Source organism: Anomaloglossus baeobatrachus, unplaced genomic scaffold (genome assembly GCF_048569485.1).
Source record: "Anomaloglossus baeobatrachus isolate aAnoBae1 unplaced genomic scaffold, aAnoBae1.hap1 Scaffold_3516, whole genome shotgun sequence".
Lineage (NCBI taxonomy): Eukaryota > Metazoa > Chordata > Amphibia > Anura > Aromobatidae > Anomaloglossus > Anomaloglossus baeobatrachus.
In genome coordinates, this window is record NW_027442877.1 from 40804 (window position 1) to 67500 (window position 26697).

At 43.8% G+C, this 26697-nt stretch overlaps 2 protein-coding genes across 2 annotated transcripts in view; one reads left to right on the forward strand and one right to left on the reverse strand.

Annotated features, from left to right (window-relative positions):
* LOC142272546 (RING finger protein 207-like) overlaps window positions 1–26697 on the forward strand; it is a gene marked incomplete at its 3' end in the record, with an annotated part of 58742 nt that overhangs the window by 30345 nt on the left and 1700 nt on the right. The window contains exon 4 of the mRNA XM_075332506.1: window positions 25605–25749. Coding sequence (XP_075188621.1) covers window positions 25605–25749 — 145 coding nt within the window. The remainder of the gene's footprint in view (window positions 1–25604; window positions 25750–26697) is intronic.
* On the reverse strand, window positions 31–22194 carry LOC142272547 (intelectin-1-like). Its single transcript, XM_075332507.1, has 7 exons — window positions 22114–22194; window positions 8995–9153; window positions 8373–8620; window positions 5533–5691; window positions 5242–5362; window positions 3731–3834; window positions 31–183 (listed from the first exon to the last, which is right to left on the reverse strand). Exons 1-7 carry the CDS (start codon window positions 22184–22186, stop codon window positions 31–33), a joined length of 1017 nt encoding a protein of 338 aa, XP_075188622.1. The 5' UTR covers window positions 22187–22194.

Sequence of the window (26697 nt, forward strand, 5' to 3'; positions counted from 1 at the left end):
CAGACGTAAAGAGAAGAGTACAGGCAGCTGTTAGCGGTAGAAGAGGAGAACAGCAGATTCTGTGATTTCCTTGCTGCAACTGGATCCACTCCCTGCTCCATATCCGTCCCAGTCGTAGGAAGGAAAATCTCCACACTGTTTGGGGCTTGCTTCTGGGAAGTACCCCCCTCCTCCAATGCAGTGCTGCAAATACAAGGATGAGTTATAAGTAATACAATGACATACGGAGCACATTTACAATGCACACCTGCATATACAGAGCCACACTGTAAGGGTTACTTTGCACGCTGCGACATCGTTACTGCGATATCGTCGGGGTCAAATCGAAAGTGACGCACATTCGGCGCCAGTAACGACGTCGCAACGTGTAAAGCCTAGATGCGGCGATAAACGATCGCAAAAGCGTCGTAAATCTGTGTAGCGTCGGACATTTTCATAATGTCGCACCAATAGGAGATACGATGTTGTTCCTCGTTCCTGTGGCAGCACACATCGCTGTGTATGAAGCCGCAGGAGCGAGGAACATCTCCTTACCTGCCTCCACCGCCAATGAGGAAGGAAGGAGGTGGGCGGGATGTTTACGTCCCGCTCATCTACGCCCCTCCGCTTCTATTGGCCGCCTGCCGTGTGACGTCGCTGTGACGCCGCACGACCTGCCCCCTTAGGAAGGAGGCGGGTCGCCGGCCAGAGCGACGTCGCAGGGCAGGTAAGTGCGTGTGACGCTGCCGTAGCGATAATGTTCGCTACACCAGCTATCACAAGATATCGCATGTGCGACGGGGGCGGGTGCTATCGCGCTCGGCATCGCAAGCATCGGCTAGCGATGTCGCAGCGTGCAAAGTACCCCTAAGCCTGAGCCTTGAAACATATACCCGTGTTTCCCCGAAAATAAGACAGGGTCTTATATTATTTTTTGCTTAGAAAGATGCACTAGGGCTTATTTTCAGGGGATGTCTTATATTTTCCCATGAACAACAATCCACATTTATTCTTAAACAGAAAATCAATATTTATTCATATATAATCATGTCATCACATTCTGGAACATCAACATTTGCATTTTGTGTTACTCCTATCACTGGCTCAGATGGACATTTTCTTATCTGATCTGCTATTCTCATGGTGCAGATCCAGTCCTATAGTAGTCTGTGGCGCCCCTGAGGCTTCCGTCGCCACAGGTCATTGCACCCCATCCAGCGGTGTGATGCCCCATTCTGAGAGAGGAAGAGAGTGAACTCCGGTCCCCTGGTAAATCCACACTACACCCATTGTTAGGTACATACTGGGACCAGGGAAAGTGGCAGTTACCCCCCCATGCTACATGCTGGGAGGGGCCGTAAGACCCATCCCTGCTCCTATAGGGTACAGCTTAGCAACTGGGGAGGTGGGAGGAGCCATCCGAGAGCAGACACAGAGAGGAAGGTCAAGTTTAGCGAGTCTACCTCAGGGAGGGAGAGTGTGAGGAGCCAGCATGTAGTTGGGGAAGAAGAACGAGAGAAAGGAGGGAGGAGGAGGCCTGCTGGAGGCAGGCAAGGAGGAGGAAAGAAAGAAAGAAAGAAAGAAAGAAAGAAAGAAAGAAAGAAAGAAAGAAAGAAAGAAAGAAAGAAGGAAAGAAAGCTCCAAGTCAGACAGGAGCAGAGAAACAGAAGGAGACGCTTCCTGGTGAAGATCCTGGGACCCAGAGGTCCAGGTGACACCACGTAGAAGACAGAAGGAGTCGCAGGGCTACGGGTAGTCTGTATAGCTGTCGGGGCAGTTTAGAGCTACGGTGGCCTGTTCCACAAGAACATCGGTGGAGGGATCAAGCTGCGTCAGGGGACGGTCCCTAGAGACTGGAGGAGTGCAAAATCATCTCCAAACAGTAAAAACCGAGGCCCAGGGAACGTTGTAGACTCCCAGGGCCAGAACCCATAGCAGAACTTCCAGAAAAGGGGTAATCAGCCGACAGGTGACCCCCCAGCCTGGAGGCTGTAGTGGAGGCCAAGCCAGGTTTATCCTATCAAAGGCAAGGCTAAGGAAGACAGCAGAAGAAAGAGACACTAAGAGAAGGGTACCGGCTTTCACTCTCAGAATCACCCAGAAACGGCGGAGGTCCCTGACAGTGGTCCCAGCAGTCCAAGGGTCCCTACAGCGCTGTGACAAGAAGTGTGAGTAAAGAACTTGAACTGCACCCTTGAAGTGGTCTCTGTTATTTCAGCTGCATAGACATTCACAAGCACCAACTGTGCCCCGGGCATTGCTCCACCTGTGGGGAGCAGTACCACCATTGCTGCCATAACATCATCCCGGAGGCCTCACATAGCAGCGGCGGCCTAATAGCCGCATACCACAGGTGGCGTCACGAACACAAACTTTATTCACCTAGCCACATATTCTACTGACACCCACCAGGGCCACGGAGCCGGGCCCAGCCACCACTGACTACCACCGGACTAGTCCGGCCCGGCACCGGGTGTCCCATAGCCCTGGGGTGGGCGAGTCAAGTCCATATTTACAAAGGGTTAAATTACCTGCTTAAATTTATTATTCTCTATGTACTGCTAAGTTTACCCCCAAAAGAAAGCAGATACCCCCTAAAAGAATAGCAGTTACCAGACCCCAAATAATTAGAGCTGGCAAGTGAATGGGCTCTCACATACAGATCTGTGTTGCTATCAGGTCCCCCTACATTCTACAGCGGATGGCTCCCCCTGGTGACTGGAAGCAGTATCACTCGCGCAGAGTTTGTAAGAGCTGCAGTGCAATGCAATGTAATGGTGAGGCACCTGACATCGACACAGATCTCCGTGTGAGAGCCCATTCACCATCAGTACTTGCCAACTTTAATTGTTTGGGGTCTGGTAAGTACGATTTCTTTCTTTTTTTCTTTTTTTTTTGCGGGGGGAGTGGGGAGGTGTCTGCTTTCTTTTGGGCATATGTGCTTTTTTATGAAGAGTCCTGCTGTATTAACTTTTAGCAGCTTGGACACTTCCTTATGGAACCACATCTAGGGCTTATTTTTGGAGTAGGGCTTATATTTTAAGCATACTTCAAAGCACCCCCAAAATCCTTCTAGGGCTTAATTTCGGGGTAGGTCTTATTTTTGTGCGTGCAGCCACACATCTTTAGACTCAAATGTGTCTGTTTTTGCTTTCCATCATCACCACATAGTAAAAGCCTTATCAACCCTACCGAAGACAATGGGACCAATTCATTAGTGCATTTATGCCTAGATTTCGATGTTTGTTTACCAATTTTTCATTAGCATCTTCTTTTATTTGCATCTTTTTTAAGTCTATTTTACATGTTCACCATTTTATTTTTTTGTTTGTCACCGTGGCCTTGGTTTGGGGATACCAAATGTTTTTGGCCAATTCATAAATTGTGACTTTTTAAACAGTCACATATTTTTCATGCAAATGTACTATATATGCTAAATTTTATGCATGTCCCAAATTTTTGCACATATTTTGTTATTTTAATCTAACATGCAACTTAAGCTGCTGCAAAGATTAAAGATAATAAAAAATGAGCAATTTTGCTTTTGCACAAAATTTATGAACCATGAAAGTCAAAGAATACTACGAGACAAAATAAAAAGGAAGAAATGACTAAAAAAAATTGCAAATGGTGAATTGAGTCCTCCGTTTTCATCTTTATGGGAAACTTTTTAAGTTCTTTCTTAAAGGCAGACAACAATACAAACCATGCACCTACATTTTATTAGAATTTTATTGGGGAGAATACGTACGTGTTCTGGGTTACACCCGGTCACCTTCATTCCTGGACATAAAGCCAGCGCTGCCTTTTCATTGTTAAATACTCGAAACTGGATAAAACCCGGGACAAATTCAGCTGTTAGAAAGGAAAGATGATTAAGGAGAGAACTCCGATGAGCATATCCCATATCTATACACATGAAAGGTTTGCAAGAGCAAAACATACGGGTACAATGGCACAAGCAGCATGATATGGACAGCCCCCATTATGTTTAGGATACAAATAAATGGGGTGGATAGGCCTCTGCCAGATGACAGTGGCAGCAGCTTATTCCCCATGGGAAAAATAAAATTGGTTATGTTAAAATCCAACATAACAGATCCTTCTTTTTCCTAACATTTGCCATTATAAGCAAAGTCATAAGCCCAATGGGTCAAATATTTCGGAGTAACAGTAATCAGCTTCATTATCAAACTACATCTTCATCTTCACAAAAGTTGAAATTCTTAAATTTTCCCATTATTTCTTCATTTGCAGAACATTACATTTTAGCGCACTCCCTGCTGGTTCAGTGTCTTCACAGAAGCTGTTCTCTTGTGCTCGAGTTTTGGAATATATTGTATACTAGCTGTAGCACCCAGCATTGCCCAGGATAGTAACTGTCTCTCTCCCAGTCTTTGTCTGTCTCTCTCTGTCTGTTTCTTTGCTTGTCTGTCTCTGTCTGTCTATCTGTCGGTCTCTGTCTGTCTCTTTCCCTGTCTGTCTCTGTATTTTTTTGTCTGTCTGTATGTATTTGTCTCTGTCTGTCTCTCTGTCTGTCTCTTTCTTGGTCTGTCTCTGTCTGTCTATCTGTCTGTGTCTGTCTGTATGTCTGTCTCGCTCTCTCTGTCTGTCTCTGTGTGTCTGTCTGTCTCTATCTGTCTGTGTCTGTCTGTTTGTCTCTGTCTGTCTGTGTGTATGTCTATCTCTGTATGTCTGTTTGTCTCTTTCTTTGTCTGTCTCTTTCCTTGTCTGTCTCTTTCCTTGTCTGTCTCTTTCCCTCTCCGTCTCTTTCCCTCTCCGTCTCTTTCCCTCTCCGTCTCTTTCCCTCTCCGCCTCTTTCCCTGTCTGCCTCTTTCCCAGTCTGTCTCTTTCCCAGTCTGTCTCTTTCCCAGTCTGCCTCTTTCCCAGTCTGCCTCTTTCCCAGTCTGCCTCTTTCCCAGTCTGTCTCTTTCCCAGTCTGCCTCTTTCCCAGTCTGTCTCTTTCCCAGTCTGCCTCTTTCCCTGTCTGCCTCTTTCCCTGTCTTCCTCTTTCCCTGTCTGCCTCTTTCCCCGTCTGCCTCTTTCCCCGTCTGCCTCTTTCCCCGTCTGCCTCTTTCCCAGTCTGCCTCTTTCCCAGTCTGCCTCTTTCCCAGTCTGTCTCTTTCCCAGTCTGCCTCTTTCCCTGTCTGTCTCTTTCCCTGTCTGTCTCTCGAGGTCAATTTCTGATGATAATTCCCCTATAACTCAAGAACAAGAAAAGTCAAGCAAAGTATTGCTTCATGTAAATTATTTTTTTCTTACATCTTCCAGATGGTGAGTAGTAGTTAGATGTGGTCACGGCACTTCCAAAGTCATATAGAACAGGAACATCGGGGCCGTTATTAGTTAGGCAGCTTCCAGCGTTGTACTTCACTGGGTATTTCTAATCAGAAGTATTAAGTATGAACACAATTATAAGCAGGAATGATTACAGAATACAGAAAAGGTCACCCATCGAGTATATGATAGTCTATACCACTTTATACAATCATGAGTGATAATCAGATTTGACTCCTACCATTAAAAATTGTCCTACAATGGTGTCCACATTACCTTGTACAACTGGAAGAGGTTTCCACCTTCTCCGGGAAGGAAGCCCGTCTCAGTGTGGTATCTCAGAAGAGCTGAATCTCTCCATCGGGACAATGGCGTGTCATTGGGGACGTGCCAAATAGCCAGGTCCTCGGCACTTATGTCATGATATCCAGCATTCTTAATAAGATAACGTACAATGCATTTACTGAATTTTTTTAAACTAACATACAATAAGGTTAGAAACTGAAAGATCAGCACCAAGAAAATGCATTTATGGGGGTTTTTTAAGCAAGTGTTTGAAATATAAATCTCTTGACACCTTTATATCTTTTATCTGTTGCTGCATTCCTGAGGAATCATTGTTTTAAAGGGATTGTCCACTACTTTTACATTGATGGCATATACTTGGGATAGGTCATGGCCAAGGTCTGACATTCAACACTTCCGCCGATCAGCTGTTTTCGATTCCGGCGGCAGCAGCAGGTAGCTGGAACTGCTCAGTTTTGGAGCTGCTCTGTCTTTTGATAGTGGCCGCGGTCGGGTACTGCACAACCGCCTCCTATTGATGTAAATGGGAGGTGGATGTGCAGCACCCGGCCACCGTAGCTATCAGAAGACGGAGCAGCTCCAGAACTGAGAGTTTCCGGCCACCTGCTGCCGCCGCTGGGACCGTGAATAGCTGATGGTCGGGGATGCCAGGCGTCGGACCCCAGCCAATCAGACATTAATGACCTATCCTAAGGATAGACCATCAGTGTAAAAGTAGAGGACAACCCCTTTAATTTCCATGTAATTGAGTTGTTAATTGCACTGGGAGTGACGGAGCACTTTGCAATGCTCTGCCTCCCACCCAGCACCAGCCTGTTTAGCTTTAATGATAGCTCAGTGCATCATGAGTCCTCCGCTCAGAGCGTCTAGGACGTAATCAGTGACTGTTTGCTGTAATTATGGAATCAGGGCATGCTGAGCTGTCAGTTTGGTGAGTGACAGCTCAGTCGCCCCAGTACCAGATTGGATGACGGAGCAGTCACTCACCAAAATGACAGCTCAGCACACCCTGGTTCCATAATTACAGCAAACAGTCACTCATAGAGTCCTATACGCACTTAGCGGAGGAATCGTGATACAATGTCTTTGGGACTTTAGATGCCAGTAAGGAAATTTGACATCTATCAATCAAGCTAACGATGCTGGTGCTGAGCGGGAAAACAGCCTTGGGAGACAGCAGTTCCTTAAAGGTATTTTCTGACAAACAAAGTACATTTTAATCAATAGATCTTGGAATAATAATGATTTCCACAATTGGATGTGTTTTAAAAACAATGTTCATGTGCTGAGATAATCTTATATATGTGTGTCTGCTGTGTACTGTGTAATGGCCGTGTCTGACCATACAGGGACATGGTTTGATCATACCTCATCTCCTAGGCAGGGGATGTAAAAAAAGAGTATACAATGAGTACAGCATGGGATCACAGCTGATTCTTTCTGTGAGATAAAACCTGTTTAAAAACAGGCAGGGAAATGTTTTACCTCACAGAAAGCAGCAGCTGCGATCCCATGCTGTCCTGTCTGCATACTTTGTTTTACGTCCTCCCCCTGCACATGAGCTGTGGTATAATCAGATAATTTTCCAGCATGGTCAGACATGGCCATTACACCGCTGGCAGACACAGACAGGAAAGAGCCCCTATGCAAGAACAGTTTATGGGCCCTTTGCAATTCAATGTCTCATAATATTGCACAATTCCACATGCTGTGGAGAAGGTAAGGGGCACCTTTACCCCTTTTGCCCATATGTGCACCAATGATCAATGATATGTTTGCCCCTTCATTACACAGTACATAGCAGGGACACATATATGAGATAATCTCAGCACAGGAACAATTTTCTTTAACCCGTCCAATTTTTAAACTTATTTTTATTCCAAGTGCTATTAATTAAAAGGTACTTTATTAGTTCTCTGTCACACCCAGAGCACTTAATTCCACTTTTGCATATGAATGAAAACATTAACTACTCAGGAATGCAGCAACAGATAAAAGATATAAAGGTGTCAATTGGTTTACATTTCAAGGACCTACATGCCCATATGTCCGATTTGGGTGATTGATCCTATTGACAGGGTCGGCTAAAAGCAAATCAGTTGTAGCCCCATTGATGCCTCTATGTAATGTCTAGAGAGCAATTCTATTCCACCAGTGAATTATGGCCCAAAAACCTATGTTCTTATCAACTGACAGGTTATAAAAAACCTGTGCTTGAGGATGAGAGTAAATCAGCTGAGTAGCTCACACTGAGTGACACCTTTGAGCCTGGCCATGGGGCATCACTAAAACCAGTTAGGAGATCAAGCTTGCCAAATGACACAATAAGTATGCATATGTATGCCGATAAATAGACACATAGCCATAGGTCCAATCTAATAAATGGAAAAAATTAAGCAGCACTCCAATTTGTTCACGCAAAAAGGTGGAGGACTCTTTAGTAGCTCATGTGGCATTGTTTCAGTTCCACAACATAACCTTTTTCAAGCCTTGGAAAAGGTTCTGTTGTGAAACTGAAACGTTGCCACATGGGCTAATACAGAGGCCTTCACCTTTTTGCGTGAACAAATTGGAGTGCTGCTTAATTTTTTCAATTTAGTAGATATATTAGATAGACAGCCATCACTGGCCCATTTCGACAACTCTTGGAATGGTCCTCTACATGTAGATCAAGTTGTGAATTCATGTTTTCATAATGGGCCAAATGTTGTATCTAACATATTCAGGGACAGAACATTCTCATTTGGAATCAGACCCTGTTCCCCCAAATACACGTTGCCCAGTTCTAGTCTATAATTTACATTTTTTACCTTGTAGTCATCACTGGTGGCACCTCCAGGGGAACCGAAAGTGGCATAGTTTGCCCAGTTGCCATCTCCTTGAGGACTTTCTGGGCGATTACCTTGTTGGCTGGACCAGCGATCCCCCACAGTACACCTTCCATACACGTCATTCTCATGGACACTAGCCACCAAGGTCCAGCCGCCCCCTCTGGTGGTCATGTCACAGAAGGTTTGGTAGTTTTCCCCAACAGTAGTCATTAGAGTATATATCCCATCTGCCAGAGCAAAAGCAACTTAAATTTCATTTTAATTAGTAATATTAAATTCACACATACAGTATGTATCTGGATATTCTCAGCCCAGGAGATATGTGGGTAATGGTCATGGGGACAACCGATAATCGAACAGCTCTACGGTTGGACTCCACTCAGGCTGAAATGACTGATACCAGCAAACATTAGATTAGATTCTGCAAAGCACATAAAGATAACATAGACTGGATTTAGTAGCCATTTAAATAAGCCCATGATGATATCTGCTGAGTGTAATTCTAGCAGGCACCTTGCACTGGTTAGGAGGCGATACCTGAGAACCTGTAACACAAGATATGACCATGATACCGTCATTGTAATCACATCCACAGAGTTACCTGTTGCATTTGGTTCAAAGAGCTTGATCTCCTTGCAGCTCCTGTAGCCGTGTATATAAGGCACCATAATGGGGTCCGGCACAGGGGGTTCAACGTCGTCATTCCAGCACGCCAGCAGGTTCATGATGTTCTCTTTCTTCTTGGAAATTGAACAGTTTTCTAATCAAATACAGAAGAGACAGTTATTGCAGGTGGTAATGCATGTTCACGTCATTCTACAGTGTGTCCACCCATATCCTGTCCACCGCCATGGTAGCACAAGGCATATTCCAAAAAAAGAAAACCCACGTACTTAACTAATTAATAAATTAATGAAATAAATAGACACAGGCAGTTTGTGGAAGAAAGGTGGCCGTGATGGTTTATTAAGAGTAACCAATACATACATTAATCAACACAAAAAATTACCAATAACTCATCAACATATTTAAACTGTAAAATGCATGATGTTACACCATCATGCAACCACTACTTCACCATTACCAAGCAAATCCACCCAGGAAACCTGGGTGATTTTTCCCTCTAATAAAACATCACGACAAAAAACCCATAAATAAGGGGCGGGCGGGCGGGTGTCTCTTCAATCTTCATCAGCTGGACTGCCAGCTGACAGGTCAGTCACCCATATTTATACTTGAATTTCCCGCATAAAATTATTAACAGCCAATCATCTTAAAAGGAAAAAAGGCGCGCGACAGCTGGTTCAAACCAGCTCACTCAGCTGTCCGCGTTACGTCACCTTACCTCACTGACAATAAACGAATTAACCATTTACACACCCTCAGTATTAGAAATTACAATCATGAAAATGCCTGTGCGACCATAGCAACCCTCGCTAAAGGCTATAGGGTTTTTCCATGGTAGCACAAGGCATATTCCAAAAAAAGAAAACCCACGTACTTAACTAATTAATAAATTAATGAAATAAATAGACACAGGCAGTTTGTGGAAGAAAGGTGGCTGTGATGGTTTATTAAGAGTAACCAATACATACATTAATCAACACAAAAAATTACCAATAACTCATCAACATATTTAAACTGTAAAATGCATGATGTTACACCATCATGCAACCACTACTTCACCATTACCAAGCAAATCCACCCAGGAAACCTGGGTGATTTTTCCCACAAGGACACGACTAACAAGTCGTGGCCCCCCCCAAACCACACAGCCACCTCTCCACCACAGACTGTAATCCTACATTAAAAATATCTAAACCTATATCAGACAAATGAACCCAGTCCTGTCTGAATAACCCCGGTGAAAAATCCTCCAAATCAATGTGTCGATAAGAAAAACCACCGACGGCTTTAAACATTTTTTCCATCTCCCTATTAATCCTCTTTTTGATCTTGTTCCTGAAAGAACCCCCATCAATGTTCCAAACTAACCGGGCTATCATTTCAGAATATACCAAAGTAGATTTAGGGAACATGCTTTTAATAGTAAACACATCTCTACGCATCCTAAAAAGCATTTCAAGCGTATTAATTTTCCCAATATCATTCCCACCCACATGTATAATGATTAAATCCGGGAAAGGTGCTCTGGATTTCAAATCATTCAGCACCTCACCCAGATCCAACCACCTAAGGCCCCTGTACCCAAACCAAAAAATTTGAATAGAATCCCGTTGAAATGACAGATTCTCAGTGTAGTTCCTTTGCCTAGCTCTCTTCTGAGCCCAAAAAATATAGGAGTGTCCTACAATCCATACCGTCAAAGGTCCTAAAATTAAAATGGTTAAAACAATAAATTAGGCCGAATATATGTCTTGAACCTCCTTGATTTCCAACGGCCAATGCACTTTATTGTGTCATCGCCTAACCCGAGTAGTGCCGCTTCAGTGGCAGCTCCGATCCTGAATGAGTGAGAAGAGATTTTTGGGGTACTTATGTTTAATTCCAGAAGGCATTTTCTCAACACGCTATTAAACTGGAATATGGTAACTGGTTCCCCATTAGCATGTATTAAAAAGGAACCAGGTACCATAGGTCGGCAATGAAGCCAACTATTTACATTACTCACCGGACATACCTCTGAACCCAGAACTTTATTTAATGAAATGACCCGACCCTTGCCCAGTTGATCCGTTTTTGATTTCCGGATAGTGATCGATAATTGACCATTTAACACGGCTACATCACTGACAGCTAAACCCGACAACTGTTTCTTGCTAATAGCTACCAACTCACTGATCCTTAATGCACCAAAAAACATGAGCACAAAACCTGTTTGAAATAAACATGTTTCCAAAGGATCATAACATACCAGTGGTAATGTTCTCCATAACTTCTCCAGTAAATGAAAAGAAATTGGACAACGCTTGTCTTGGCAGCAACCTGATCTTTTTAATCCTTTTAACACTTGTTTCACTGCAAAGAAACTATTCAATGGGGGGCTGCCATGCAACTTCAGAAAAAATGAAACCCCAGCAATAATCCTTGCCAGTGAAGCATAACTAATATTCTTATCCAATAAACCCTCTATGAATAATAACGCAACCTCCCTATTAATTACAGAAAACCTCGAGTTCCTAGCTTCACAAAAATCACACCATCTCTTCCATGCGACTGAATAGCCAGCCCATGTTCTATCAGCCACTGAATTTTTGATCGCCCCACCAATCAAACCCCTAGAATATCCCAAAGGTGAGTAGGGCAAGGTGCTCCGTCTTGGTCGGCATCTGGGAGAAGATGCCGAAACTGCAACCACTGCTGGCGAGAAAGACAATCAGCCACAGTGTTCTTACTCTTATGCATATCAAGTGCTGCTTTTAACCATATATTAAACTTCAAGCACATTAATACTAAAGCTGGGTTCACACTAAACGACAGCGACAACGACGTCGCTGTTACGTCACCATTTTCGGTGACGTAACAGCGACCTTGTAAGTCGCTGTTATGATCGCTGCTTAGCTGTCAAACACAGCAGAAGCAGCGATCATAACGTCGCTGTGCTACATGTTCAGAGAGCAGGGAGCCGTGCTTAGCGCTGGCTCCTTGCTCTCCTACAGTACACATCGGGTTAATTAACCCGATGTGTGCTGCAGCTACATGTCACAGTTCAGAGAGCAGGGAGCCGCGCGCACTGCTTAGCGCTGGCTCCTTGCTCTCCTTGCTACAGTATACATCGGGTTAATTACCCGATGCATACTGCAGCCACATGTCACAGTGCAGGAGCCGGCACTGGCAGCAAGAGCGGCGGAGGCTGGTAACCAGCGTAAACATCGGGTAACCAGGGAAAGGTCTTCCCTTGGTTACCCGATGTTTACGCTGGTTACAGCTTACCGCAGCTGCCAGTGCCGGCTCCTGCTCGCTTCATTTCGTCGCTCTCTCGCTGTCACACACAGCGATGTGTGTGTCACAGCGGGAGAGTGACGACCAAAAAATGAAGCTGGACATTCAGCAACGACCGGCGACCTCACAGCAGGGGCCAGGTCGTTGCTGGATGTCACACACAGCGACAGCGACGGGACGTCGCTGCAACGTCACAGAAAATGGTGACGTAGCAGCGACGTCGTTGTCGTTGTCGCTGTGTGTGACACCAGCTTAAATGTCTCAAAATTTTCGCTGACCACACACATTTTGAGGACAATGTGTTGATAGAAAAAACCAACCCCTGATTGTCAGAAAGAAAAATTATCCTTTTATTCGCCAAAATCGGACCCCAGAGTACAACTGATACCAGAATTGAAAACAACTCTAACACTATCTTGCTTTTTGTTATCCTACTAATTACCCATGACTCCGGCCAGACACCAGCAGACCAATGGTTAGCAAGCACTAATCCAAATCCTTGAAAACAATCCACTCCTATAAAGAAGGATAGGGACTCTGATGACCGAAAATCCTCTTGCCAACAAGTAATTCCATTAAAATCCTGGAGAAATTCAAACCAAATAGCCAAGTCTTCCTTCATGCCTACAGTAAGCCTAATATGGGACCGCGGAGACTTAACCCCTTTCGTTGCATCATAAAGGCTTCTGGAAAACACCCGGCCCATTGGAATGATCCTGAGTGCGAAATTCAATGATCCCAGCAAGGATTGCAAATCCTTCAAAACTGTCTTTTCCTTTAATAACATAACACCAATCAAGTATTTTAATTTAAGAACCTTCTCTTCCGGTAACATACATTCCATTCTAGTAGAGTCAATCACAATCCCCAAGAATTCTAACCTACAACACGGGTAAACCGTCTTCTCGGATGCTAAAGGGACACCGAACAAATGAGCCAACTCCATAAATTTCAATAATAAATCCATACAAACTGAAGACTGACTAAAACCAACAAACAAAAAATCATCTAAATAATGAATAACACCACCTACCTGTAACTCAAATTCTAACACCCATTGTAAAAAGGAAGAAAAAGCTTCAAAATATAAACAGGACAACGAAAAACCCATTGGTAAACACATGTCGAAATAAAACTTCCCGTCAAAACAAAAACCTAACGAATTAAAACCTGTTGGATTCACCGGCAACAGCCGAAACGCCGCCTTAATATCAGCTTTCGATAACAAGGCATTCCTACCAAACCGTCTTACCAAATTAACCGCCATATCAAAGGACGCGTATTTCACAGACGTACTGGCAGAGACAATCTCATCATTTAATGACCCACCTACTGGGTGCGACAAATGATGGATAAGTCTGTAACTGCCGACCTCTTTTTTGGGTACCAAACCCAATGGGGACACCCTGAAATTATCAAAAGGAGGAGAACTAAATGGCCCAGCAACTCTGCCGGCCTCAACTTCTTTCTCAATCTTCTCCCTAACCACTTCAGGAAACTCTTTAACTGAAGCCAAATTCTCAAACATACTACAACCTCTCCCTTTAAATTCTGGCACAAAAAACCCCTCCGTAAAACCATTTAAGACCAACTCACGCTTCGCCTTGTCTGGGAAAAGGCCGAGCCATGGACGCATTTTTTCCACCTTCACTGGCGTCAATGCTTTTACTAAGCTGCTCTTTGAGTGAAGATCCCTGAGCACTAGATTGGGCAGTCTTTTTAAAGCATTTAGCCATGGGGTGTGTTCCCCCACAAAATGAGCACTCATGTCGAAAACGACAATTGTTCAACCATTTACATGACGTCTCATTATATGCGAAACACACCCCTTTCTTCAAACCTTGAGTGTTATGTCTAACCCCAGTATTTCTCTGTGGAAGCATCAAATTCAACCAGAGCCCCACATCCTTCACCCCCCATTTAATGTGAGAGTGTACTGACATTTTTTGCCTAAACGATTCGTCGTAGATCAACCATGCCGTGCCCCCAAAATTACGGTAGGCCTCAAGTATGATGTCTACGTGCTGAAAGAGACCACTACATAAGTCGGATCTCCTTTCCCCAAGAACAGCAGCATAGATAGAAAAGGATTGAATCCAATTATTAAAAGACCTAAAAGGCTTTTTCTTATCTTCATTATCCTGCTTGTCATCCTTCCTATCCAATCTATGCTGCTGTTCCCTATTAACTGGTAACAATGTAAATACATCAATAAACTCCCCATTCCAAATTCTTTCCTTAACAGAAGCACTCAAATGAAAACCAAGTGGTGATAAATCGCATGTAATAGCCTCTTTAAGGAAAGAATCAGGAATCCCTTGAACTCTATTGCTGCCCACTGAATTTGTTAAAGGTAATTGACTATTACCTTTAAAAATGTCCCTTAATGTACTAAACACTACGTCCCTAATGTTATTTGGGAAAATGTCATGCGCAGGGAAAGGGGTAGAAGGCTTCTCACCCCTCCTGACGTCCGGATGCTGGAGACTTCCATCCGACCCCTCATCGCTGGATCCAGACCCGACAGCGAACGGCCCCTCTTCGGGGCAACTCCGGACAGTCAGCTCCTCTTCTTGCCCTGCCGCTGGAGTAGGCATTCCGCCCACCCAGGCCCCGAGCGCCGCCGCTGCCCTAGAATCGCTCTTTTGCTTGGGCAGCGGCTGAACACTCCGGCCTCTGCTGCGCCCCCGGTCCATGGGCGCCGCCATCTTCTTCCTGTCATTCGGATCAGCTGACCCGGCACCACTTCCTGTAGCGGCGCCTGTCCCGGAGCGATGACGCTGCTGATCTCGCGATGCCGCCCCGTGAGACTTGGGACCCGACGTCTTCCTCCGCTCCGCTGCGCTCTTCCGCGATGCCGCCGCTGGAGGTGAGTATGCCTCCTTTCTTCTCCTCTTCCTCCGTAGACTCTTGTCAGCCGACTCTTCCGCCGCCACTTCTATATTCACGACCGGCGGCGCCTCCGCCGGCCGCACCGCTTCAGCCGACTCTGACGATGCCGATGGAGCTGCGACTTCAAGGCATGCTTTCAGCCACTCCTCGCCGCCTCGTTCTCCGGCTCTTCTTATCAGCTGCTGCAGGAGATCTTCCATGTCTTGTCTCTTCAATCTTCATCAGCTGGACTGCCAGCTGACAGGTCAGTCACCCATATTTATACTTGAATTTCCCGCATAAAATTATTAACAGCCAATCATCTTAAAAGGAAAAAAGGCGCGCGACAGCTGGTTCAAACCAGCTCACTCAGCTGTCCGCGTTACGTCACCTTACCTCACTGACAATAAACGAATTAACCATTTACACACCCTCAGTATTAGAAATTACAATCATGAAAATGCCTGTGCGACCATAGCAACCCTCGCTAAAGGCTATAGGGTTTTTCCATTTACTTGAGATCGGCGGCAGCTATAGGCATAGAAGTGGTGTCTAGGTATAGTAAAGTAGCCATGCGCTGTGCAATGAAACCACCTATAGCGCCACCTGGTGGAAAACAACGGAGTTAGCATTTTTATCTTGAAAACGGAACGAGATAGAGAAAAAAGTGAATTACAAAGTAGTAGGGCATAATCAATTCAATACGAATCGACACCTTGCATACAGAAATGATATGATATGAAACCCATGACCCCCCCCCACAAAGCATTGAATGCTGGTCACGCATATGGTGCTCATTTAACTTTGATGCTCAAAGTGGCCCCCGTCAGCTGCAATGCACATCTGGACTCTGCACAGCATACTGTATCTTGCTGCACGGTGTGCAATATGGTAGGGGACACGTTTGCACAAGCATCTGTGATACGTCATCGTAGGTCCTGCAATGTTGGTGGAGGGGTCGCATACACCTGCTGTTTGATGTGACCTCACAGAAAGAAGTCCAATGGGGTCAGGTCAGGTGAGCGTGGAGGCCACTCCACACAGCCACCAGACCCAATGACTTGTAGGAAGGTCTCCATGAGGTATCGGTTCACGTCCGCAGCCTTGTGAGTTTTACATGTTCTAATCATAGCATTTCTGTATGCAAGGTGTCGATTCGTATTGAATTGATGATGCCCTGCAACTTTGTAATTCACTTTTTTTCTCTATCTAGTTCCGTTTTCAAGATAAAAATTCTAACTCCGTTGTTTTTCACCAGGTGGCGGTATAAGTGGTTTCATTGCGTAGCGCATGGCTACTTTACTAAACCTAGACACCACTTCTATGCCAATAGCTGCCGCCGTTCTCAAGTTAATGGTGGTGGACAGGATATGGGTGGACACACTGTATAGCCTTCCTTTATTCGGACTATATCCATATTGCACCACCGCACCCTGTACCGGTGTAGGTAAGGCAGGATCGCTCATTAGGCCAGGTCATACACAGGTGTACTACAGAGTAAGCACTGGAGTCCTTTGCTCAATCTATAGAAAGGGCTCCCACCTGTCATCTGACATTGATAGTACTGATGTCTTCTGTCTGAACTCTGGGCCAAGGTGTAACTGCATCTTCAGCACTCTTATAACTATGCCCCTGGACTTCATATCTTGCTGATCACTGAGGGTCCGACCGCTGGACTTCCAAGGAGCCCGAAATTGGAGTTTTGGAACCTAAAAAAAATGCTTCAAAACCTGGTCTTGAATGGAGCAGAGGTGTGCATGCTCAAGCCTCCGCTCCATTCATTGTCTTTGAGACTGCCTAGTACAGTATTTTTCTTTCTTCATCAATCCCATAGACAATGAATAAAGAAGAGACTGCACTTGCTCCATTTAAGCTGGTGCTCCAAAGGCCATTTTCATTGTTCTTGGGGGTTAAAGCAGTCAGATCCCAATGTTTCTAGCAGTTTTATGCCAAAAAAAACTGGTGAAGACTGTTTGAAGAATTCGGGACCAAGACTCCCAACTTTACGGTGCTTTAACCACATTTAAAAAAAAAAAAAAAAAAAAAGGCTGCCTTGGCTTTATGGGTAGGGGTAGGCCAAATGTAGCCCAACAGATTTACTATAATTTACATCAAATTTGCCTAAATCATAGCTGGAATCTGTGACCGCTGATAGCTAGTGCAGATTATGGTTTGTGGAGTATGGCCAGCCCAAACTGTGCCTATAATACACTTGTGTATCTGTTTAAGGCTATGTGCGCACTGGGAAATGAAATTTCCTTGCGTAAATTCCGCAGGCTCTCAAAGATCTTATCACCTGCGGAAAAAATCCGCATCAAATCCGCACCCAAATCCGCATGCGGATTGTCGCGTTTTGTTGCGGATTTGGTGCGGAATTGGTGCGGATTTGGTGCGGTTTTTCCGCAAGCTGTTCCCTGCGTGATTTTTACATTAGATTAGGGAAAACCCGCAGCTACCTGCGGAAAAGAAGTGACATGCACTTGTTTTTGCTGCGGGATTTCCGCAGCAAAACATGCAGCTGTCAAATTCTGCCTAGTGCGCACAGGATTTTTTTTCTCCATAGGATTTGCTGGTGATTCACTGCAGAGATGTTATGAACATTTTCTGCAGCGAAACATGCAGCAAATCCGCGGAAAATCCGCGGCAAAATCCGGTAAGTGCGCACATAGCCTAAGACTGGTTCCTCCTATAGAAACACAGACAATCAACAGCAGAAATAAAAAAAAACATATGGTCTAACTTGTCATCATAATTTCCTTTATTTTTTGAATACACTGATTTATCCCAGGAAACTTTTTCTTATTTAGTTTTTATTACTTTCCCAAAAAATGTAGCACTTTTTTTTTCTAGCAAAATTTAAAAGTTGGCTTAGTGTTAACTTATCCCATGTTCTTAGTGAATTTATAAAAAAAATGCCTAAAATAAACCTGGGTTCCAAATCAAGTGAAATTTGAAATCTTTTACTTATTCCGACATCTCAGTAATTATCGATATTCTCCAAATCAGGTGAATGCGGTCAGCTTTCGGATACACCCAAGACAGGAGTCATCAGAACTTAGCCGCGTTGTGCATCAAACCAAAGATGTATCATATATTTTGTGGACAATATTACATTTTTAATAATTTGTAACCTATAATATGTTGGTTCCATTGGAACTGCACCCACATTGTGTGATCACTGTCACCCTCTATACTTTTAGGCTACTTTCACACATCCGGTTGTAGCAGTGCGGCACAATCCGGCGCTCTGCTGAAAAAACGAAACCTTTTTTTTGCCGCATTTACTTGCATTGGCGCTGCATTGTGCCGCATGGGTTTGCGTTCCGTCCGGTTTTTGCCGCATGCGGCAGATTTAGCCGATGCGGCGGCCGAATGGAACGTTCCCTGGCACATTTTTGTTGCTCCGGCAAAAAAAAGCATCGCGCCGCGGCACATTTTTCAATGCATGCCTATGGATGCCGGATGCGGCAAAAGCCACATCTGGCCGCCACATGCAGTTTCTTCTACTGCGCATGCTCAGTACCGTGCCGCAACCGGAAAAAAACGGACCGGCCGCATGTAAAAACTTATGCAAAGGATGCGGTGTTTTCGCCGCATCTGTTGCATAGGTTTCACAACCGGATTGAGCCGCAGTGCTCAAACTGGATGTGTGAAAGTAGCCTTAGACCGTCATTTTTTTCACCAGTCCTCATAGAGTGTATTAAATATTTTATAAACATTTTTTTCATATTTTAGCTTTCGTTAACAATTCAACTAGTTTAAGTCTTGATATTAAATTAGTTAAAGTCCTCATACATTTTAGACTAAAGTCAGACCAACCTGACAATAATAGTAGGATTATCCGATAGTGTAAGGCTAGTTTCACACTACGTCTTTTTAACATGCGTCCTGAACGTTTTTTTAACGCAAAAACGGATCCAGTGCAAATGCGTTTTCATTTCAATGCATTTGCAATGGACTCGCGTTAACATGCGTTCACCTGCGTTTGCGTGCGTTATAGTGAGGATCCAGCGACTTGCAGTTTTTTAACATCTTTCAAAAACGCTACATGTAGCGTTTTTGAGCTGCGTCCAAATACTGCAAATCGCTGGATCCTGACTAAACAGCATGCAAACGCATGTGAACGCTGGCATGCTGATAGACAGGATCCTGCTTGCTCTACTGAGCATGCCCAGAACCAGTCTCGCGTGATAAGTCCCTCTCTCTCCTACCTCTCTGTCTCTCCCCCTCCCTCTCCTCCACCTGAGAGCTGTGGACACTCGTAACCAAGGTAAATATCGGGTAACCACTTATCTTAGTTACCCGATGTTTACGTTGGTTACGTGTGCAGGGAGCCCGGCTCCTAGCAGCTGCAGACGCTCGTAACCAAAGTAAATATCGGGTATCCAAGCAAGTATACCCGATGTTTACCTTGGTTACGAACCTCCGCAGTTGTAAGAAGCCAGCTCCCAGTCTGGCACGTTCAGTTCCCCTCACTCCCGATCACATGACTCCAATGCCCGCCCCTAAACATCCAGTCACAGGATCCTGCAAAGTAACACATGCGTTTGCATGCGTTTTTTGCTGTAAAAGCAGGATCCGCTTTTGCAGCAAAAAAACGTTCAGGACGCATGTTAAAAAGACGTAGTGTGAAAGCAGCCTAATGTGTATCTGAGCCTCCAGATTCTCTCCAGACAGGTTATTTCAGTAGCCGGGCACTTCTGTGTATGGTGGTGTTATATGGCCGACAGCTATCTTTTGTATTTGGGAATCTTTACTGTTATATATATATATATATATATATCTATATATACACACAGTACAGACCAAAAGTTTGGACACACCTCCTCATTCAAAGATTTTTATTTGTTTTCATGACTCTAAAAATTGTAGATTCACATTGAAGGCATCAAAACTGTGAATTAACACATGTGGAATGAAATACTTAAAAAAGTGTGAAACAACTGAAAATATGTCTTATATTCTAGGTTCTTCAAAGTAGCCACCTTTTGCTTTGATTACTGCTTTGCACACTCTTGGCATTCTCTTGATGAGCTTCAAGAGGTAGTCACCGGAAATGGTTTTCCAACAGTCTTGAAGGAGTTCCCAGAGATGCTTAGCACTTGTTGGCCCTTTTGCCTTCACTCTGCGGTCCAGCTCACCCCAAACCATCTCGATTGGGTTCAGGTCTGGTGACTGTGGAGACCAGGTCATCTGGCGTAGCACCCCATGACTCTCCTTCTTAGTCAAATAGCCCTTACACAGCCTGGAGGTGTGTTTGGGGTCATTGCCCTGTTGAAAAATAAATGATGGTCCAACTAAACGCAAACCGGATGGAATAGCACGCTGCTGCAAGATGCTGTGGTAGCCATGCTGGTTCAGTATGCCTTCAATTTTGAATAAATCCCTAACAGTGTCACCAGCAAAGCACCCCCACACCATCACACCTCCTCCTCCATGCTTCACGGCGGGAACCAGCCATGTAGAGTCCATCCGTTCACCTTTTCTACAAAGACACGGTGGCTGGATCCACAGACATCAAATTTGGACTCATCAGACCAAAGCCCAGATTTCCACTGGTCTAATGTCCATTCCTTGTGTTCTTTAGCCCAAACAAGTCTCTTCTGCTTGTTGCCTGTTCTTAGCAGTGGTTTCCTAGCAGCTATTTTACCATGAAGGCTGCTGCACAAAGTCTCCTCTTAACAGTTGTTCTAGAGATGAGAAGGTGTGTCCAAACTTTTGGTCTGTACTGTATGTATATGTGTATATATATATATATATATATATATATCTATATATATATATATATATAAAATTTGTGTATATATACAGCATATATTATATACATATATATCATTTTTTTGTAAAAAACTAAAAATATTTCCAACCCCGTAGACCTTGCTCCTTTGTTAGTGACTTGAAACTAACTATATAAATTACTATAGGCATGTTTAAATTCACTTAAAGGGAACCTTTCAGGTGGAACTTCTACCTAAAACTAAAGGTATGGCTATAAAGACCCTCTCACACTGAGTAAATTGATTACCTTTGGTGCAGAAATCTGCCCAATCGTTGCTGAAAAATAAGGCATTAAATTTATATGCAAATGAGTTGCAAGTGCTTTAGGGCACAGTGAAGCACTTCATCTCTCCAGCCCTCATATCTTATTCCCCATAAGGCATTTCCCTTCTGCGGTTAGCTGGTGCCTCTTGCCGAGATCTAGGACTTGACTTTCCTGTCGATCAAATGCAGGAGGCAGACTGTGGGTGGGGAATAAGGGGTGAGAGGCGGAGAGCTGAGGTGCTTGCCACGCCCTGAAGCACCCCTGCAACTCATTTGCATATATCTTCAATGCTTGATTTCTCAGCAATGGCAAAGCAGATTTCTACAACAAGGGTATCAATTTACTCATCGTGAGAGCTTCTATACAACAAATACATTTTTAAAGTAGAAATTAATATTAATTTTTCTACTACCTCTGCTGGAATTTTGTTCCAATCATCTACAACTATTTCAGTAAAATAATATTTTCTCATATTGGCTCTAAACACTTCCCCCCAATTCATTCAGAGTGTCCCCCCAAAGAGACAGCTAAAGAGTTCACATAAGTTTATGACAGCAGCTCCAAAAAGTTAAAAACAGATGACCCCATAACTAGTCCTGTGTAGTGTGACCAGCTAGTACCCGTTTGAAGGTGCTTGTCTGAACTGGAGAAAGTGGTAAATGTGGTACCGCTCTAGTTCAGAGGGTCAGTCCTGCCATAATCTGTATTCTCAGCCCTCAATAGGTTCCCTTAGAGGGGCAGCTATTTATTTAATATATCATCAATACAAATTCTATTAAAAAAAAAAAAAAGGCGCTGAGTCATCTGTGACCTTTTTATGGTCACTATATACAGTACAAGGTATACAGGACAGTTGTAAGAAGTAAGTATAGCCGGCCCCTCACTCACTGAGATACTACTCACCACATGACGTGCAGGTAAGAATATCTCTCTCACCAACCACCAGGGGGAGCAGGAGCACAAAGTGCAGGAACATTTTGGTCCCAGCTGTGAAGAAAAAATGTTGGGTGTCAGTATACAGCACAATATTCAGCACAATATGCAGCACCATATATAGTATAATATATAGCACAATATTACAGAAAAAATAGTGTAATAACAACTACATATTATTAATAATAATAATAATAATAATAATATATGTCTATATTTAGACAGAGAGAGATGGACACAAAGAGAGACGGACACAGAGAGAGACGGACAGACAGAGAGACAGAAAGAGAGACAGAGATAAACAGATAGAGAGACAGACAGAGAGAGACAGAGAGAGAGAGAGACAGACAGACAGAGAGACAGAAAGAGAGACAGAGATAAACAGATAGAGAGACAGACAGAGAGACAGACAGAGAGAGACATGCAGACAAACAGAGAGGGAGAGTCATGGAAAGAGACAGAGAGACACTTAGTTACTATACCGGGCAATGCCAGGTACTACAGCTTGTGTATATATATATATATATATATATATTTATATATATATATATATATATATATATATATATATATATATATATATATATATATATATATATATAAAATTAGCTGTAGTACCCGGCGTTGCCCAGGATAGTAACTGTCTCTGTCTCTCTCCCAGTCTGTCTGTGTGTCGCTGTCTGTCTGTCTCTCTGTCTCTGTCTTTCTTTGTCTGTCTCTTTCCTTGTCTGTCTGTTTCTATCTCTGTCTGTATTTATATCAGTCTATCTGTCTCCATCTCTGTGTCTGTTTGTCTCTCTATATCTCTGTCTGTCTCTTTCCCCGTCTGTCTCTTTCCCCAGCTGTCTCTTTCCAGGGCTGTCTCTTTGCCCGGCTGTCTCTTTCCAGGGCTGTCTCTTTGCCCGGCTGTCTCTTTGCCTGGCTGTCTCTTTCCAGGGCTGTCTCTTTGCCCGGCTGTCTCTTTGCCCGGCTGTCTCTTTCCAGGGCTGTCTCTTTGCCCGGCTGTCTCTTTGCCTGGCTGTCTCTTTGCCCAGCTGTATCTTTGCCTGGCTGTCTCTTTCCCCATCTGTTTCTTTCTAGGGCTGTCTCTTTGCCCATCTGTCTCTTTCCAGGGCTTTCTCTTTGCCTGGCTGTCTCTTTACAGGGCTGTCTCTTTGCCCGGCTGTCTCTTTGCCTGGCTGTCTCTTTGCCCAGCTGTCTCTTTGCCCGTCAGTCTCTTTCTGTCTCTCTATCCGTCTCCTCACCGACATCTTATTACCTCACACATAAGCTTCTTATACTAACAGTTTATTTTGTTCCTATAGCAACCACTGACAGTTGCTATTAATAGCTTGTAGCCTATATTCAGTTTAATGATAGTAACTGTAAAGCGCAGGGTTAAATTTTCCCGTCAAAAACATAGTCTATGACGTTCCCTGAGTCACATGGGGCGTCTGTGCAAAATTTCGTGATTGTAAATGCAACGGTGCAAATTCCTTTAGCGGACATACACACATACATACACTCAGCTTTATATATTAGATATATACACTATACTAGGTGCAGGGGTTACACCACAGAGCTTAGGGGCACCCAGACAGTGATGCTGGGGCCCTGTTGGATGCAGCAGGCAGTTGTTATGCTTCTAATTGTTAATGTTCCACTTACTAATCAATATCCGAATATTCACGTAAAACGCCTAAATGGTGGCATATTGGTAGCGCTTTATGATCCTTAGAAAACTGACTCTTGGGGCCACCACTAATCATAGGAGTGAAGACAACTGAACACTGTATTAGGGTTCTGCTGTAATATTCTGCAGTTTCTTGGTTGTGAGAGTCACTATGCAGAGAAAAAGTAGAAGGGGATGTAGCGCTACACCTCTCCTTCATTCCCTTTTTTGCAATGATGACCATTGCAGAGTGGCTTACCTTGTGGCGTGTAGGTCTAGTTGGGGGCGGTGAACAGTTGGGGGTCCACTGATCCGTCAGCAGCCAGGAGAGAAGACAGCCAGCGTCCTATACTGTCCCCATCTACTGCCATCACAGCACAACGTGACTCCTCTGCTCGGCTGTCAGTCAATGTTTAATTGAATAGTCTTAATTTGGTGTGTGTCTCGTCTAATGACCTGCAGGATAGGAAAAGTGTCACCTTCTGCTTGGTGCCCTCCAACTCGCTCCCATGAAACAGGAGTGCCAAGCCGGTGAGATGGTGATTCAGGTTCATGTCTCTTCTGGAAACTCTTCATGGGGGCAGGAATTAGGCTCAGCATTTACTTCCATTTCCCTCCTTGCAATTTTACTTTTCCTCTGTCACAAGTATTCTTGTCTGTACTAAATAGAGTAGAGAAGGTCACTGCCTCCTGCAAAGTCATCATACTGCACACCTGAAATGATCTGTGCTGCTGTGGACTTTGATCATTCGTCTTTCAATTTTTGAAATTATGTCCATGATTTCATAACACTGACCCTCACAACTTAATGACACAAATGCTCAGGTCACAGCTTCCCCAAAAACTAAGCCTGCACAGTCCTGATGCACAGCGCTCTCCCTGACGTATCCAACATCATTGGTGGCCATCATTTCTGCTCAGCATGAATAAACTTTCATCAGTGAACAGCGAGTCCCACTGGTCCTTGTCCAGTGTAGATGACCCCTGTGCCTGGTGATGTGATCAGGTCCCCTTTCAGGTCATCTAACACGCAGATCACATTGCTGATGTAAATGGTTTCAGATGGTCTGATGTGATACTTGGTGCCTATCACCTCCCTTAAACGTGCCTGGAGTTGTGTGGCATTCATCATCCAGTTCCGAAGGGCATTGATCACAGTGAAGCGGTCATTAGTGTGTGATGTGACCTTTGGCTGGAGTCACACAAGCGATTAAAATAAATCGGTTCAGTAAAGTTGGACAAGTGAAATCCGTTTGATATTCTATATAGGATGCGAGTGTACAATTTTTTTTTTCTCAGCTAGCGTCTGTATCAAATGCCTTTCTGTGGCTCTTCCAGTCTCTCTGTGTCTCTGTACAACCTGCTGGTGACACTCTAAGCTCAGTGGTCTCTTCTGTCTGAGAACATCCTGCTTGAAGCCTCACAATGGAGCTGTACTGCTGATAAATTGTTAAGTGTTGTGTTGGTCTCATGATGTCAAAATGTGAACAGTATGAGGAGGACGGTTTAATACCAATTCTAATTGAACCACAACATTTATGGGTGATTTATGAATCAAACTCCTGTTGTGAATTTTGCCATTAAGCTCCTTGTTAGAGAACAGCAATTGTGCAAAAAGTCATGAAACATTGAAGAGTCGGACATGAGCATCCAAAAGATTAGAGAAGGTCGCATTAAGTTCACCTGAAAAGGTTACAGGGCATTGTAGGGTCATCCTGACATTTCACCCGAAAGCCATTTAAATATACCTAACTTTTTGTGAGTAGTGTACAGTATATGCATAATGCAGCTATTCTTCTTCTTGTTCCAGGAGGGTGACATGATGTATTTCTGTAATACCTGCAATCAGCCACTATGCATGAAGTGCAGAGATGAAACCCATAAAGCTAAAATGTTCTCCTGCCATGAGATTGTGCCTCTAAGTAAACGAGCAAAGGATATTCACAAGAAATGTGGTAAGTGATGTCATACCGCGCCTTACATCATGGCTCATGGAAGCGTTCATTAATGGTACAGGAGTGCTGGGGAGTAAGAAGGCAGAGTGTACATGTCTATGCAACTATGCATGCTCCGGTCTCATTTTATATTGAGAAGTGAGAACCTGACTCCTCTGTCCAGAAGACATGAGTCCTTAACAAAGGAGTATTGCCTCAAATTCATGGAACGTGTGGGCAAGGGGAGATGAAGGGGGGTGTAGAAAGGGAAGATTTGCAGCATAAGGGGCCATTGTACACTGTGTTCCAAATTATTATGCAAAAAATATTTTTTCATACTTTCCTAAATTAGCTTTATGAATTGCAGTCATTGTTATTTTCCAGTCATCTACTATTCAAGTATAATTGAAATGTTTTTGATCAAACTGCCTATGAAAACATATAATATTTTTAAAAATAATAAACACTCAAAATGCATGTCCCAAATTATTATGCACAGCAGAGTTTTCAACCTTTTTATTTTTATTTTGAAAAACAAAATGGTCAATTGTGAAATTATAAGCATTATCAGCTTATTACAAAATGAAATCAAACAGTTTTCAAGTCAAAACTTAATTCTAGATGATGTTACATTTGCACATAGAACCCCTTGTTTGAAAGAAGCTTCTGAACTCTTTCATCCTTTGAATTTGTCAGTTTTCGAATGTTTTGTGCTTCAATTGTTTTGCATGTGGACAGAATATCCTCCCAGAGCTGTTGCTTAGATGTGAACTGCCTCCCCCCATCATAGACACTCCTTTTGATGATGCTCCAGAGGTTCTCAATGGGGTTGAGGTCAGGGGAAGATGGTGGCCACACCATAAGTTTGTCCTCTTTTATGCCCATAGCAGCCAGAGATGCAGATGTGTTATTTGCAGCATGAGATGGTGCATTATCATGCATGAAAATGATCTTGCTGCGTAATGCACG